This window comes from Anabrus simplex, chromosome 5 (genome assembly GCF_040414725.1).
Source record: "Anabrus simplex isolate iqAnaSimp1 chromosome 5, ASM4041472v1, whole genome shotgun sequence".
In the NCBI taxonomy this organism is placed as follows: domain Eukaryota; kingdom Metazoa; phylum Arthropoda; class Insecta; order Orthoptera; family Tettigoniidae; genus Anabrus; species Anabrus simplex.
In genome coordinates, this window is record NC_090269.1 from 29,715,558 (window position 1) to 29,732,928 (window position 17,371).

Genomic DNA, 17,371 nt, shown 5'->3' on the forward strand with positions numbered 1-17,371 from the left:
TTAGACTTTGGAGTGAGTATGTGGGAAACTGGGAGTGAAATTTCTGGATCCTAATGGGTGGGTAGGAGAGAGGGATCTGCGCTCAGATAGCCTTCACTTAAACCGCAGTGGTACGTATAAGTTAGGAAATTTGTTTGGAAGGATAATAGGGAGGTATATTCAGGGAAACAGGGTTGTATAGGGAGCGCGGTGATAAGGGTATAGAGATCTGGAAGTAGGGATGACATAAAAATGTTAGTGTTGAACTGTAGAAATATTGTAAACAAAGGAATAGAATTAAGTAATTTATAGATATATATTTACCAGATATTGTAATAGGAGTTGAATCATAGCTGAGAAATAATATAATGGATGCAGAAATTTTCTCACGGAACTGGAGAGTGTATCGTAGAGATAAGAAAGAATGGTGGGAGGGGGAGTATTCATTCTGGTGAAAGGAGAATTTGTAAACTACAAAAAAGTTTAAGATGAGAAACATGAAATTCTACGTGTAAGGCTCATTTCTAAAAATAATAGACAACTTGATGTCTTTGGAGTGTACAGACCGAGAAAGGGCAGCAGTGACACGGATTCAGAATTATTTGATAAGATAATCAGCTATGTGGGAAATGACATGGAAAGAAATGTGAGCACAGCAGGCGATCTGAATTTACCAAATGTCAATTGGGAAGAAAATGCAAACGACAGGAAGCATGGCCAACAAATGGCAAATAAGTTAATATGGGAAAAACAGCTGATTCAGAAAGTGATGGAACCAACTAGAGGGAAAAATATCCTTGATGTGGTGCTGGTAAAACCAGATGAGCTCTATAGAGAAACCAAAGTAACAGATGGCATTAGTGATCATGAAGCTGTTTTTGTCGTAGTTAAAAATAAATGTGATAGAAAGGAAGGTCTTAAAAGTAGGACTATTAGGCAGTACCATATGGCTGATAAAGCAGGCATGAGGCAGGTTATAAAAAGTAACTATGATCGGTGAAAAACGGTAAATAAAAACGTAAACAGACTCTGGGATGGGTTTAAAGCAGTTGTTGAGGAATGTGTAAACAGGTTTGTACCTTTAAAGGTGGTAAGGAATGGTAAAGACCCACCTTATTATAATAGAGAAATAAAGAGACTAAGAAGGAGGTGCAGATTGGAAAGAAACAGATTTAGAAATGGCTGTGGAAGTAAGGAGAAATTGAAGGAACTTACTAGGAAATTGAATCTAGCAAAGAAGGCAGCTAAGGATAACATGATGGCCAGCATAATTGGCAGTCATACAAATTTTAGTGAAAAATGGAAGGGTATGTACAGGTATTTTAAGGCAGAAACAGGTTCCAAGAAGGACATTCCAGGAATAATTAATGAACAAGGGGAGTGTGTATGTGAGGATCTTCAAAAGGAAGAAGTATTCAGTCAGCACTATGTAAAGATTCTTGGTTGCAAGGATAATGACCAGATAGAGGAGGAGACTAATGCTAAAGAAGTATTGAAATTTACATTAAGATACAAAAGTTGAAAACTCAAAGAGCAGCTGGAATTGATAAGATTTCTGGGGATATACTAAAGACAATAGGTTGGGATATAGTACCATATCTGAAGTACTTATTTGTTTATTGTTTGGTTGAAGGAGCTATACCAAATGAATGGAGAGTTGCTATAGTACCCCTGTGTATAAAGGAAAGGGTGATAGACATAAAGCCAAAACTTACAGGCCAGTAAGTTTGACATGCATTGCATGTAAGCTTTGGGAATGCATTCTTTCTGATTATATTAGACATGTTTGCAAAATTAATAACTGGTTCGATAGAAGGCAGTTCGGTAGGATTCCAGCAAGATATAGCAGTTATCTTGAATTTGGGAGGTCAAATGGACTGTATCGCGATTGACCTGTCTAAAGCATTTGATAGGGTGGTTCATGGGAGACTACGGGCAAAAATGAGTGCAATTGGACTAGACAAAAGAGTGACTGAATGGGTTGCTATATTTCTAGAAAATAGATCTCAGAGAATTAGAGTAGGCGAAGCTTTATCTGACCCTGTAATAATTAAGAGGGGAATTACTCAAGGCAGTATTATTGGACCTTTATGTTTTCTTATATATATATAAATGATTTGAGTAAACAAGTGGAATCAGAGGTAAGGCTTTTTGCAGATGATGTTATTCTGTATCCCAGAGTAATAAATAAGTTACAAGATTATGAGCAACTGCAACGTAACCTTGATAATATTGTGAGATGGACAGCAGGCAATGGTTGTTGATAAACGGGGTTAAAAGTCAGGTTGTGAGTTCCACAATAATAGGAAAAGTCCTCTCAGTTTTAATTACTGTGTTGATGGGGTGAAAGGTCCTTTTGGGGATCATTGTAAGTACTTAGGTGTTAATATAAGATCTTCATTGGGGTAATCACATAAATGGGATTGTAAATAAAGGGTACAGATCTCTGCACATGGTTATGAGGGTCTTTAGGGGTTGTAGTAAGGATGTAAAGGAGAGGGCATATAAGTCTCTGGTAAGACCCCAACTAGATTCCGACAAAAGAGCAGCGTTATAAAAATGTTGCAAAGTTTGGGCTGGGAAGAACTGAGAGAAAGAAGACGAGCTGCTTGACTAAGTAGTATTTTCCGAGCTGTCAGCAGAGAGATGGCATGGAATGACATTAGTAAACAAATAAATTTGAGTGGCGTCTTTAAAAGTAGGAAAGATCACAATATGAAGATAAAGTTGGAATTCAAGAGGACAAATTAGGGCAAATATTCATTTATAGGAAGGGGAGTTAGGGATTGGAATAACTTACCAAAGGTGATGTTCTATAAATTTCCAATTTCTTTGAAATCATCTACGAAAAGGCTAGGAAAACAAGAGATAGGGAATCTACCATCTGGGTGACTGCCCTAAATGCAGATCAGTATTGCTTGATATTGAAGTCATCAGCATAGGCCAAACTGCTTAGTACACTTACATGCAACTGAACTCCTTTCAGCCATTTTATACGTTCAATAAATGATCCCTATAAACTATGAACAATAAGAGAGAAAGATTAAATCTTTGTCTAAACTCTGAAACTACAAGGTCTTCTTTTTTAGCTTTCGGCTACACAGAACATAACAGCACAGCCAAACCCTACAAACTCACTACTGCCCAACATTTAAAAGAACTTGACAGTTTTGCTAGGTTTTGGTATTGTAACCGATTGCTTCAGTCAGTTCATGATGAGTATGTTGACCCAGAAATGTTATTTTTTTTCGTGATGAAGCATAGCTGCACGTAAGCAGCTATATAAATAGTCAAAACAATCCCTACTGGAGTGCAGAAAATCTGCATCAGCTGCACGTCCGTCCACTTCACAATGTAAAGAGTTTGAAGTGCAATAAGTGATCCCAGAATTATAATGCCTTCCCTCCCCCCTGGAACAACAAATGCGGGCCGATATATAGACCTCATTCTCAGGCCATTCTTTCATGAGCTGATGGAAGAAGAAATGAATAATGGTTACTTCATGAAAGATAATGCAACGGCACACATTACTTATCGGTCTATGGAGATAGGTTCAACAACAATTAAGGTGTTTTAATTTAATCCACCTATTCAATACTTTTATTTTCACTTATAGTGGTTACATAAATAGACTCACAGTTAAATGGGACATGTTTCGCCCTCAATTAAGGGCATCTTCAGCCTAAAAGCAATCATCAAGAGTACAACTAATATTAAAAGTGAAAGCTAAAAGTTTAGCCAGTTATTAAAATTTAGGACATAAAAATGTGAAAAATGATACAATATATAGGCCTAAAGATGCTAATGGAAACACTGTCAATGATTAAACTATAATCATGTCGGAGACTAAAACTTCTTCCATTAAAATTCCAATTAAAACAGTTCATTTAAAACGTTAGTGGAAAACCAAAGTGGTAATAATATAAAGCCAATGACATGAGGGCGTGAACACAAGCATAAACATGATTGTCATAAATACAATATGTCCAAGGCCGCTGATGAAATTCGTCAGCATGAAGTGGGAGAGAAGCATCAGTTGAAAAATTGTAAGTGGCCCTTAGCACCGGTAGGTAATACTATTGGCTGAAACCTTGCCAGGAAATGTCAGTAGATACTGAAATAATGTTTTATGTTAGTTGAAAGTTGTTATTTGTTATCTACTGTTGTGTTGGTTGCTGCCCTTCTGTTGGCTTTGAGTCTGGTGGTGTGTTAACCTACCAGTGCTAAGGGCCACTTACAATTTTTCAACTGATGCTTCTGTCTCACTTCATGCTGACAAATTTCATCAGCGGCCTTGGACATATTGTATTTATGACAAACATGTTTATGCTGTCGCGCCGACACAGATAGGTCTTATGGCGACGATAAAAATGAGATTTATAACATGTACTATGGAGATAATACGGGAAATTTTCAAAGATTGTTTTGTTAATTATCCCACTATATCTCTCAATTTAAATCCCTATGGGGGATGTAATAGGGAAAAGCGTATGTGAACAACCCTCACACAAGAAGACATTGGACAAGTTATTTTGATGATGATGATGATGATGATGATGATGTTTAGGCCCTAAATGGGCCTAACAGCTAGGTCACTGGCCCCTAATGGTATGAGGTGAACAAAATGACTATTAAGGTAATGTAGATCCATGGTATGTCACACACAATGACACCACTCACAGGTAACACAAACCTATGGTGTTTCGCACATAAGGGTACAAATCACAATCAACGCAGACCCATGGTGTTCCTCACATAGTGGGATTAATCACGGGCACTGGTATTCCTGTGGTGTTCCTCACTTAGTGGAACTAATCACAGGCCACATATCAGGGGTCGAAAAATACCGGGCGCCCAGTCGCCATGGCACCTGAAAATTTTTACCTGGCGCCTAAATTTTCAAATTCGGGTTTGAAAATTTATTTTTTGAAATCCGGAGTTCCCTTACATGTACGTTCCCATCACTTTACAAAGTAACAAGGCGTGTGGTGTTTCACGTTGTTTTCTGTAGCTCATATATTCTAATATGTGCAATAAACATTTTCTGTGCTTCTGGTAGTCTTGAATTCTGTAATTGCTCTTCGTACCTTGGAACTGGACGTTTCAGTTCTGCGCGGGAGCTGCCTAGCGGTCTTGGGAGATATCGGTGTAACTCGTCCAACAAGTGTTGGACATATCGTAACACATCGAGTTCCATTACAGATGATCAGCTATCGGTAGCCGAGTACAAAGATCAGACCAGAGTTGTGGAGAAATGCAGAGAACTACTAAGTGAAATAATTCCACAAACAGTACATTACCGCCATCCTTCCCGTGACTAGCCGTTCCTCAACTATTGCCGCCTAAGCAGTGCTGATAAATTTCCGTGGAATTCATTCTTTGCATTTAGAACATATGGAATGACGTGTTTATCAATTCTTGTATTTTCACCGAACAATATTTATACTTTTAATTTAATTACAGCATCTTGGTATTGAACGGTTTGCACTTTATAAATACGGTTGTGTTTATTCCTGTGCGTTTACGGAAAATTTGCAATGGAGCATCAGACATCGAAGCTCGCGAACTCGGAAGCCATTTACCGCTGGTGTATTTTACTATACTTGAGAAAATCGGCAAAATGAAACGAACAAAACCGCACAAATTGACTGATGTGAGTAACAGTGTCTTCTTTCAGATTTCTTCATAAGTAGGGCCCGTAAATGTAACACAAAGTGATACAAAAGGGCGTGAATGTGAGAAAACACTTGATGGAAGTGCCGACTGTAGAGTTCAGGACGACAATGACCAGCGTGAAATTTATGGTGTTCAAGACAATGCTAGGTCAAACATCAAAAATACGTCGAAATTTCAATTTTCAGGCAAACGGAAATTTCAGCACTTTCAGCGAAGTGCGTAAAGGAAATGAATGCTAATGTTACAGCATATGAATGCATTGTTCATGGCATCTTATTATATTGCAAAAAATAACAGACCCTACACTGATATTGAAGGTTTGGTTACATTGTTAAGCAAGCTGAATGTTACTGATTCAGAGAAGTGTGAGAATGATACACAATGCAGAGAATCGTAGCTTGAATGACTACCGTGGCTGTGCTATGAAGAAAGAGTTGCGAAGTGTAAATTATGCATTAACTTTCGTAGTATTGCCGACAAACATTCTAAAGGTGTATCCGGATTTTCAGGACCATTTAAACTGGAAGTGTTTAAAACAAACGAAAAATTATATCCTCACTCGAAATGTTAGGAGGCTGAAAAAATGGCGTAACAGCCCCAAAGTGCCTTGGCCTACCAAGCGACCGCTGCTCAGCCTGGAGGCCTGGAGATTATCAGGTGTCGTGCGGTTAGCACGACGAATCCTCTCGGCCATTATCCTTGGTTTTCTTGACCGGGGTCGCCATCTCACCGTCAGATAGCTCCTCAACTGTAATCATGTAGGCTGAGTGGACCTCGAACCAGCCCTCAGATCCAGGTCAAAATCCGTAACCTGGCCGGAAATCGAACCCGGGGCCTCCAGGTAAGAGGCAGGCACGCTACCACTACACCGCGGGGCCGGCAGAAGGCTGAAAGTTTCATGAAAAATCCTGAATGTGCACTTTTAGCGAGGTGCGTCAAGAAAATTAATGCTAAAGAAACAGACCCTACACTGATTTTGAAGGTTTGTTTGCATTGTTAAGCATGTTGAATGTTACTGGTGGGAAATCAAACAGGCACATGTAGTGTAATTTTAAAAGATGCTGCCCTTGAAGGTGACTGGTGATTATTTGGGTTAGTATATCTTAAAATATAAATTTACATTCTTATATGCAATGAGACTATACTACTTAAGGTCACATTTCAAAAATAATACGTAGCTTTATCCTAGTCTAACCTGTGGTGTTCATAATGTATATTTGTGAAAAATGTGCTGGCTCCTGATGAAAAGGGGCTGGCTACTGAATTATTTCTATTTTCTTCTACCCCTGCCACATATATTCAAGGTGTTACTCACATAGTGGTACTAATCATAGGCAATGTAGATCCACGGTGTATGACACATTATGGCAATGCCCACAGACAACACAAACCCATGGTGTTCCTCACATAATGGTACTACTACTACTACTACTACTACTACTACTACTACTATCAAGCAACGCAGACCCATGGTTTTACTCACATAATAGTACTAATCACGGGCGCCGGACAAACCTGTGGCGTTTCTCACTTAGTGGCACTAATCACAGGCAATGTAGACCCATGGTGTTTCTCAAAAAGAGGTACTACTCATAAGTAAAGCAGACCCATTCTGAACACAATGTAATCAACCGGTGGAATAAACACGATCATTATCACAAATAACACCCAAACCCGTAGTGTTTCTCACATAATGGCACTGCTTCTATGTAATGTAGACCCATGGTTTTCCTCCCAGGTGGTACTAGTCGCAAGTAACGTTGACCCATGATGCTCAGCATGAAATGGTACTAATCACAAGTATTCTCATGGTTCTAATTTCATGATCCCTTGGTTGCCCCTTTAAGTCGCCTCTTATGACAGGCAGGGGATACCATGGGTGTATTCTTCGTCTGCGTCCCACACCCACCACAAGGGGTCAAGTTATTTTGAACATTACATGGGCTGAGATTCGCAAGTGTGTCTGGAAACCTGTTTACAAGGTACGATGCGTGTTTGACAACTGAGGGACAATATTTTGAACATCACATGTAGTACCAGGTAGGTTTGGTTTTAATAGTTCCACTAGAAATAGCTTTATATAAATGTGAATTGCCACGATGTACTGGGGAGGAAAAGCAGCGTTATACCAGCTAGTGACCAAGTGTCACTGCGCCAGCCATGCCATGCTCTGAGTGGTGCTGCTGCCTATATAAAAAAATGTAAAAACACGGTACTTTAGACTCAGAACTCACTCGACCATATATTCTTATGCAGCTTGATTTTCAACATAATTGCCCATAATAAGCAACCCCTGGCCCTATTATCCCTCTACGCCAACGTCTTTTCCCTTGGTACTGTCATATACCCATGAAACATCTACTCCTTTTGCAGCATTCTTTCAGTCAGGTTAGTTGAAGCATACTGACAATCTTGTCCATACAGCCCATTTACACTCTAAAACTGCAGTGGTTTTCAAACAATTTACTCCTTACCATTGATCACACCCTCCTTTCTAAAATGCCTCCGAACATCTTACCCGGTAGCCTATACTGAGCAATGAAACACTCCAATAGATGCTGCAATCTTTTGTTCCCTTGCATAGGTACAATTACTGCTTTCCTCCAATCAGAAGGTACCTTACTAACATTCCATGCTAATCTCACTTCTCTATGAAGCCTTTTTATCCCAGCCTTCCTACGCCTAATTTCATCGAACCCTGCTGCTTTATGAAATAATAATTTTACTGCCATCATCCCCATGAACTGTATTGCTTTCAACAGAAAGCTATCCTTTTACACTGAAAAGATTCTTTCCATCTCTCCAGTGTTTCCTTAGGAACTACAATAAGTTCACCTCAGTTACCCAAAATGATATTCATTTCTCATTTACCTTTGTTTCTAAGATTGTTACAGTTCATATAAGTTTCCCTGTCATTTGACCTAACCTTTCAAGGTTATTTCTAAAATCTTCTCAAGGTGTATTATTTACTGGTAATTGGCTTCATTCTTTTTCTCTATGCAGAGCCTCCAATCTACATCAGTTCAAAGTATAAAAATATTCATCACCATTGTTCATGTAAACATGTATAAATATCAAAACCAATTATCAACTGTTAAGGAGGCAACCTCCATGAAATGCACCACTACTGGAATGTTGACAAGAGGAAGAAACTTGCAAACACACACACACACACACACACACACACACACATATATATATATCAACAATTCAATCTAATCTGTTAATCCACTTAAAACACCTCCATACTACCACATGATCATAGCTTCCAAATAAGCTATTGATATCTTGCCTCATTCCATACATGCTTCCTTCTTTAAACAATTCCTTGAATGTTGATGATGTTTATTATTAGACATGACAATGAAGCTTTTGGGCTTTTGCCACATCAAGAAAACAAGGAGAAATTCTCTATGTTTTGCAAAGTCTATTAATACTGGCCATGAAAGTTTCAATCTAAATGTTAAAAAATCTAAATGATTATTATTATTATTATTATTATTATATGAAATCTGAAACAGTATCCAGTAACAAAAGGCAAAGGCTATTAAAAGCAACGAATGAACTTCCTAGAGTTCTTGTAAACCAAGGTACCGTGAGGAAGAGAGAACATGGACCACAATGAAAGAAAGAAAAATGGAAAAAAAAAAAGTCCATGTAATTAATGTCGTATTGTGCTGAGATCAGACACATGAATATAGGATAGAGTATACGATATTCATAATTAGGTCTTCTGATATTGAATACTTTTACTGTGTTCACACCACTCATTGTCTCCAGGCCTTACGGAATGACAAAGAAATGATGCAAAACTGATATACAATGTATCTGCACCCAACAGTATGGAACACTTCTATAATCATTTAAATCTGTATTAACAAACAAAAACAACTTAGCACGCATTACTAAATATTATTATTTGACTATACATGCAAAGCTTTCACGAAGTGGCAAGAAAAAGAACCACAACATATGAAACTTCAAATATTGATGAAAATAAATTCACATAACTCAAAGTCAACAAAGTATGGAATTCAATACTAACCAACTGTCCCTGTATCTGGTATCTCCAGCTCTATTATCCTATCTCGGAAGTGAACATGAAACTGAAGAATTCTAGCTTCACGGCCCTGAGAAGTAGATGGCAGTGGAATAACATCTGCACTAATGCTAACAGGCAACTGAAATGGCACTGGATAACTTCCACCTCCAACACATGAAACAACAGTAATGTCAGGACTTGACTGCATTGGATTGGATGGCACCTGCTTGATCTCCTCTATCATCTCAATATCTGAATCCATTTCTGATGGTAATGTTTGAGTTTCTTGAGGCATTACACGATTAATTGCCATCTGAAAATCAAGAGAACATAGTAAGTTTTGGATTTTCTTCATACAATATTTTCCCCTATTTCAGTTGTGCTAATGAAGGGTAATTGACAATACACAAAATACTCTTTCTTTTAAGTAGGTCCCTACACCTTATTTCAGAACTGATATTAGCATAGTAACACATAATTGTCAGTGAAAAATGAACTTGTTATTTTATGAAGATCTTAACTCACCAACAGGTCCCAATCAGTTGCTTCCAAATGAAGAATTGCTTCACCAACATCCTCAATTCCAGTACATGCCTAATAAAATAACATAAAACATACTTAATATGGAACTAAAGTTCAACCATAACCAAGAAAACACAACATGAAGTGCGTGTTTACAAAAGTGCAATACTGCAAAGAAATAACCCCAACGAAAATCAATTGTAGGCCCTACTCACCTGGAAGTCAGCGAGAACCTCTTCTTTATTCACAGACATTTTGTCACTTCTCTTCAATAAACAAATTATCTGTCCATAAAATGTCACCTACAGTATATTAGCAAACCAATAATGTTTCTACCGTTGTAACACAAAGGATTTCAACTGTTCTCCGTACTCTGTGACAAGTTGCGCTATCATGCAGTTACAAAATCAATTGATGTTGACATACTGAAGATTCACATTTGGTTTCTTACATTACCTAGCCTGCATGATAAAACTTGCATCGTACCGACGGGCTCCTTAAGTGAAAAAATTCTTATAACTTCGTAAATCGAAATACATACAACACATCGAAGAACCATCACTCCAATGATACGGATGACTTGAAATTAAAATTGAACTGCTATTCTCTGACATATAGAGATAAACCAGAAATTAGTTAAAAAACATTCCACAGATGGCAAGAATATACAAATATGTATTTTCCTTCTCATCACACAACGGGATCAAATGAGGGAAACATTTATTCAAATACAAAGTCATTATTGCAACAGTTGGCTAAGCTGTCTTGAGAGGTCATTGTAAGTAACACCTTCACCAACTATAGAAAAGCACATTTCTCTACCTCAAGGAAAAGGAACCCGAAGACATAAGCACTCGAATGACTGGAATAAGTAAGCCAAATTAGCCCCTCGATTACGTGGATTTGTGGATTTATACGTTAATAGCAGAAAATGGACCAGTAAAATACAATACTTTAAAAAAATATTGAATACTCTGCATTATCCTAGGCCTGGAACTGGAAGATGGTGAATACCGGACAGGTCAAAATTATCACGAACTGTAGGCCTGCTCCCAGATTGAGTGGATCCCCAATTATCCCAGAAAAAAAAAAGGTAGCTTTCTGTCGCCACGTTGCAAGATCGCCTCCAAACGCTGGTTAACCATCAAGCGGGACAAGGGCAGGCTGACGGAAATACAGAAGGACATGCCAGAACTGAGGCTGACTTACTTACTGTGGGAAAGGCCCTGAAGAATATCCATGGTTTTTAGTAAAAACATGTGTGGCAGAATGGTACCGGTACCTCCTGCCCAGATGGAAGAAAGCTGCTACACATTGAGAAGATCCCACACACTAGAGGTGGTAACTGCAGAAAGAGGAAGTACAAGTAGGCAATCATCCTCTATTAACAGTGGTGATTTGTTGTGGTGACTAATCAGAGTGGAAAAAGGGCGGGATCCGACGTTTCGAAAAATTAAGCTATCGGCCAAAGGAAGACAATGGCTACGAAAGAGATGAAAATGAAAGACTGCCTATCCATCAAATACTTTAATACCGTACCGTTGGGATCAGAAGAGAACAAGAGTTGACCAAGGGAGGTGGGAAAGGTTATATGAAAGTGAGGATCCTAGGACAAGTAAGTGGAAGCAATGCTAGGACTCAACTAAGGGCCCCATGGTCATCAACCCACGCTCCCAAGTTAAAATGACCGGGCCCCCGTCAGTCAACTCTTACGAATGGTAGGGGATACCGTACCCTATATGATAGGAGGGCATCAATGCTGAGCAAATTTCAAAGCACAACGGTTGAACAAGCGTGATCCCAAGTAGGTTAATTCAAAAGGTGAAGAAGAAGAAGAAAATACTAAATGCTGTAATACTGCTACTTAATCGCCAGTCCACAGGGGATAGCAAGTTCGTCCCTCACACTTAAGACCTGGGTTCGATTTTGCACAATGTTAAAAAATTACCTGGATAAGAAGCCAGGTTCGAGGTCCACTAAGCCATCGTGAGAATGAAATGAAATGGCGTATGGCTTTCAGTGCCGGGAGTGTCCAAGAACAAGTTCGGCTTGCCAGGTGCAGGTCTTTTGAATTGACATCCGTAAGCGACCTGCGTGTCGTGATGAGGATGAGATGATGAAGAAGACGACATATACACACAGTCCCCGTGCTAGCAAAATTCACAAATTATGGTTAAAATTCCCGACCCTGCCGGGAATCGAACTCGGGACCCCTGTGCCAATGACCAGCACGCTAACCATTTAGCCATGGAGCCGCACTTCAGAGAATAATTCGCATGCTTATGAATATAAGGGGGTATCTACCATTTTTGACATTTTGAGATTATGGTATAATTGCAATGCGCAAAGAATGCTGTATTTCACTAACAGAACGGCGTATCTCTTACTATGCTAGCTTTTAAATTTTGTATGGCGTGAGCCATTAACAGCACTGTTTTAGTAAATAACGAAAGAGCGTATCCAATATACGCCTATTTGTTACTCACAAATACGTAAGAAATGAAGCACGTACTATAGAAATAAAATGGCATAACACCTGATCACAGACATGTAATAAAAAATATACAGGCAGCGCTGTATCTCGAAGCATTGGTGCTAATGAAGCCGCAAACTTGCCGTCGCCATCTTACATCACTATATACACATCGTAAACATATATGTAACCGTGTTACCGTACGTGCAGTTTAGGTACGTTGTTTTTTATGCACATTTCACTTTTATTTTCAGCACACTACTATGTGGTAGAATAGTGAATACCTGCAGAGTGTTTGGGTGTGGTTTTTCCTATTCACGAAGAAATAAGAACGAAGGAACAGGAGTTTCAATACACCGGTAAGTGGCTCAGATTTACTATTAAAGACTCATAATTATCTAGGAGACAGAGATAACTTCCTCCCGAAGTGTGTTTCTTGGCGTTGTCCCCCTCCTCATGGAGTGGGGAATAATAATAATAATAATAATAATAATAATAATAATAATAATAATAATAATAATCTGTTGTAAATATTTGTAGATATCGGTACATAATCAACAATACGGGGGCTCCTTGCTTAGGCCGAGTCGGCCCATTATGGTTCTATGTTACCGGCACAAGCCGAACATTCCTAAATGTTGTTATTATTATTATTATTATTATTATTATTATTATTATTATTATTATTATTATTATTATTATTATTATTATTATTATTCTGTCGGGAGGTACACCTCAACCCCGCGCATTTAAAGGAAGCGCTATGAAGAACGTTATCTATCATACGAAACATGAAACAGCTAGTGCAGGAAGTTGGGACATTGTACAACAGATGTCACTATAAAAGGGATAGATTAATGTGACATTTTCAGGTTGCCTAAACTGACTGGATTTCTTTTGTTTTTGGATGTTTCCCGCAAATATTTCTAGAAGTTTTGGACTTTTCCCCATAGATGTCTCTGTTAAAAACAGATGCCATGCACTCTGATGCAAAGTGGGTCAACTAGTAATTGAAAGAAATTATGTGTTTATGGGTTTTCCGATCAGAACGGACTTTCTTAGTCTTTGATATTTCAAGGTTTGCAACACTTCTTATTTATCCCGCCAACGTGTGATTCTAACAATCATAAATTTCATGTATTTATTTTTCAGCCAATCATACGCTTCTTGTACCTATTTTATCCGCCAATAAAAATCAGAGGGTGTGTGCGGCTTTAGTCCAGAGCCTTCTCGAACCCTCCTCTCGAGTATAAAAAGTGACGCCTTTTCGAGTTAACTTGTCTTTCTGATCGGCATCTTACTGTGTGTGTGTTAAGACAGGAGATGGGGCCTCATTCTTCGGCCGATCAGAACATCAGCTAAGGCAATGGCCAACAGTATTTCCATCAAAGTAGTTATCTCCGCAAGCTGACCCGAGGGGAAAATTCCAATCTATAACTATGCAACTGTCAATTTTCCTAAAATGTAAACTTTTTCCTTCTAATGTAAAAGTTCAAGTAAGTTGAGTACTTAAACTTTAATCTGGGGATAGAAAGTGCGTTACCCTCTCGATTCCCCTTTCAATTAATTTTGAGGTGACTATGATTTTGTAACCGTTTCTGCTTGTAACTTGTAAACTAGCGTGTCCATATAGTCACCTCAGTAGTGTAGGATTAGCCTCTGCATCGTCGGGCCACAAGCCCAAGTAGGGATTTAACCTCTAATTCTCAAGGAGCGCAAGTGTCCGACTCCATACATTTTGTTTTGGGGCCAGTAATTAAACCTGTTCATTTCCATAAGGGACAGTAGAATGTGTTGTAAATTGTAGGTTGTGCCTAGGGAGGCCTGACAGTGTACGTTTATTGAGCAAAGACCCTCTAGAAAAAGCATGGTTACCTTGAGTAGGCTATAAGGGTTTGGGAGCGCCGTCTCCTTGGCAGAAATTGTAGAGCATTGAGGCTCTTTCCTTCAAATGTAAATATATTTGTGTGATATTAAATGGTGCCTTTGGAAGGCCATATCTTGTAACCTCTGGAGCAGTTGTGTTCTTGATAATTGTAATGTAAAATTTCCTGTAAAACAATTGGGAGATTCGTCTCTTCGTCTATCTGTCTAACGCAACAGTTACGACATTGGGACCTTGGTAAATTATGGGCTTGAAGCTCAAACGATAACTAGTCTTTTCCAGGTTTTCCTGTTTTATTTTCTATTTTGTACTTAACCACCTGTACCTGAAACCTTGTTGTTTGATAAAATTTGATATCTGACAAGAAATATAACCTTTATTTAAAAGTTTTAAATTAATCTTTGACTCTCGCAGATAGACCCATTCCAGCCCGCACATTCTTTCACCTCTGTGATCCACGAAAACACGGTAACAATAAAAATAAAACAATAAAAATAATTGTTACGAAGATATTATGGAGTGCAGACGTGAAAGAAAGTGTGGGCATGAATGGGTGGATGCACAAAAATCGAAAGATTGAATTAAAACATTAAATTGGCAGTTTTTATTCCTTTTCTTAACATTTCCCCTTTTTTCTTTTTAAATAAAATGACAAAGCCTGGTACAAATTTAGCACTTGAGCTACAAATACAACCTAGAATAACTAGATAAAAATTTAGCGAGCTCAGCTGGTAGCTCCCAATTAAAATTTTTACCTGAGTACTGCTGCTCCTTTTAAATAGTCAAGGAGACGTATCTCCCAATTTCTTTTACACCGAAAGCAAGAGCATCTTTGCTCTATCAATTAACACTTTGGAAACTATTTCCGAAAATTGACACTTTCCATGCCTGTCAAAGGCACAATCTACGTTTAACAAAATTAAACACTATTCACTGTCTTAAATGCTCAACAGTCTGATACCTTTAACATGAAATAAAATAATGGAGTTAAACAGAGGTTAAAAGCAGTGGCGGCTGGTCGTATCTGAGGCTGGGTGTTGCACCAACATGTTCAATGTTGCAATTTTAAATGAGAATCTAATAGAAATAACAAGAATCCCTAGTATCCGTATGTAATGAACTGCATTCATATTAAAATTGAAATACATATCCAGCAATTAAAACACAGGAAATAAGAATATAACTACAGTTATTCTTATCTCACTTGAATTGAAAATTCGCCCTCCTGTTTTTCATTGATGCAAACTTGTCAGTCACCCGTTGATTGAAGTCCGCGATTTCCATCGGCAGATCTCTTTCTATAGAAAGCATCGCCAAGGCCGAAATCTTTCCTGGGTCATAGAGTTCCTTAAGGAAGTTTTTATTTTATTCAAAGTAGAAAAACATCTTTCTGCTTCGACAGACGTCATAGGGATTGTAAAATTAAACTTCAGCAGTTTCAAGCACTCAGTTCAGTGAACGTCCTCTCCAGGTTGTTGGTTATTATAAACTCTCCTAAACTAACAGGACCCGACAATGATCTGAATTCTTGTGCTAAATAGGGGCTGTCTGGCCGAGGCGGTAAAGGCGTGCTCGGTTCGCCCGGAAGGACGTGGGTTCGAATCCCCGTCAGGAAGTAGTAAACTTTAAGAAACGAGATTTCCACTTCCGGACGTGCATATGGCCCTGAGGCTCACTCAGCCTACACCAAAAATGAGTACCAGGTTAATTTCTAGGGGAAAAGGTGGCCAGGCGTAGAGCTAACCACTCTACCCCATCATGTGCCGAGGTTAACAATGGTGGATGCCTTTACCTTCCACTCCTACAAGGGCTTTCATGGCCTGTACGTAGGTGACTTTGCTTTGCTTTCTTGTGCTAAATAGATGGACGATAGTTCATGGCGTAGTTTCAGTTTGTCCAAAACCGTATACACTATTTGTTGAAACTAAACTACACAAACATCGGCAGCTTTGTGACGAACTCTTACTCACAATTTATAATCCATCAGTTTTAATAATACCGCACAGAAAAATTATCTAGAACCAAAATACTCAATCACCTGAAAACACACCAAGGCCTGCACCTGATAAATGTAAACATAACGTCTACATAAACACCAACAACTCCATGTCGCAATCAAGGCCCCACACCGCTAGCTGCGCAGAAGTGTGTAACTGGGGAGGATATGTCCATGCGCGTATCGCCATCTTGCGGGCACTCCACAGCTCGCCGAGGAGACCGTAGTATGGAATTCATGCATTAACTTACATTTCGCACATATGAAAACACCTGCCCTGGTAAATTAATGCCAGCCTACACAGACTACCATGTACACACGCAATAAATATACATAATATCAAGACCTTGGTAAAATTAAAAAATACTTGTGTATAAAAACTGAACACATTTTGCATTGTACTGAAAAATCTACACAAATCCTTTTGATAGCGTGTATGTGCGGCACATAAAATAAAATTTAAAAATAAGAAAACCTTTAGCAGACTGAATAAGAAGACTGAAAAATACACTACTAACAAAAATATACATACATACGTCCTATTTGAAATTCAGACCCCGAAAACAGAAAAAAAACCAGTATATAGGCCTAGCGGTACTTAAACGTAATAATGTCGCTCATTTTAATATAAGGGTCATGTTTGTAACTGATGTGTTTGAACATTCGGAACAGACACACGTAATTGAAACCTAGGCTCTACATTTTAGCTTTATTGAAAATACGAATACATGTTCAAATGACAGCGGTCTACAACTTAAGTACGATTACATATCGCGAGAGAAAAATTGCCCGTCTCTC

At 38.6% G+C, this 17,371-nt stretch overlaps 1 protein-coding gene across 1 annotated transcript in view; it reads right to left on the reverse strand.

Annotated features, from left to right (window-relative positions):
- Positions 1-10,910, reverse strand: part of casp (Fas associated factor casp) — a 267,208-nt gene extending 256,298 nt beyond the window's left edge. The window contains exons 1-3 of the mRNA XM_067146824.2: positions 10,435-10,910; positions 10,223-10,291; positions 9,701-10,010 (exon numbers count right to left, since the gene is read on the reverse strand). Of these exons, the coding sequence (XP_067002925.1) occupies positions 9,701-10,010; positions 10,223-10,291; positions 10,435-10,473 (418 nt within the window). The 5' untranslated portion in view covers positions 10,474-10,910. The remainder of the gene's footprint in view (positions 1-9,700; positions 10,011-10,222; positions 10,292-10,434) is intronic.
- Positions 10,911-17,371: the final 6,461 nt, after the last annotated feature.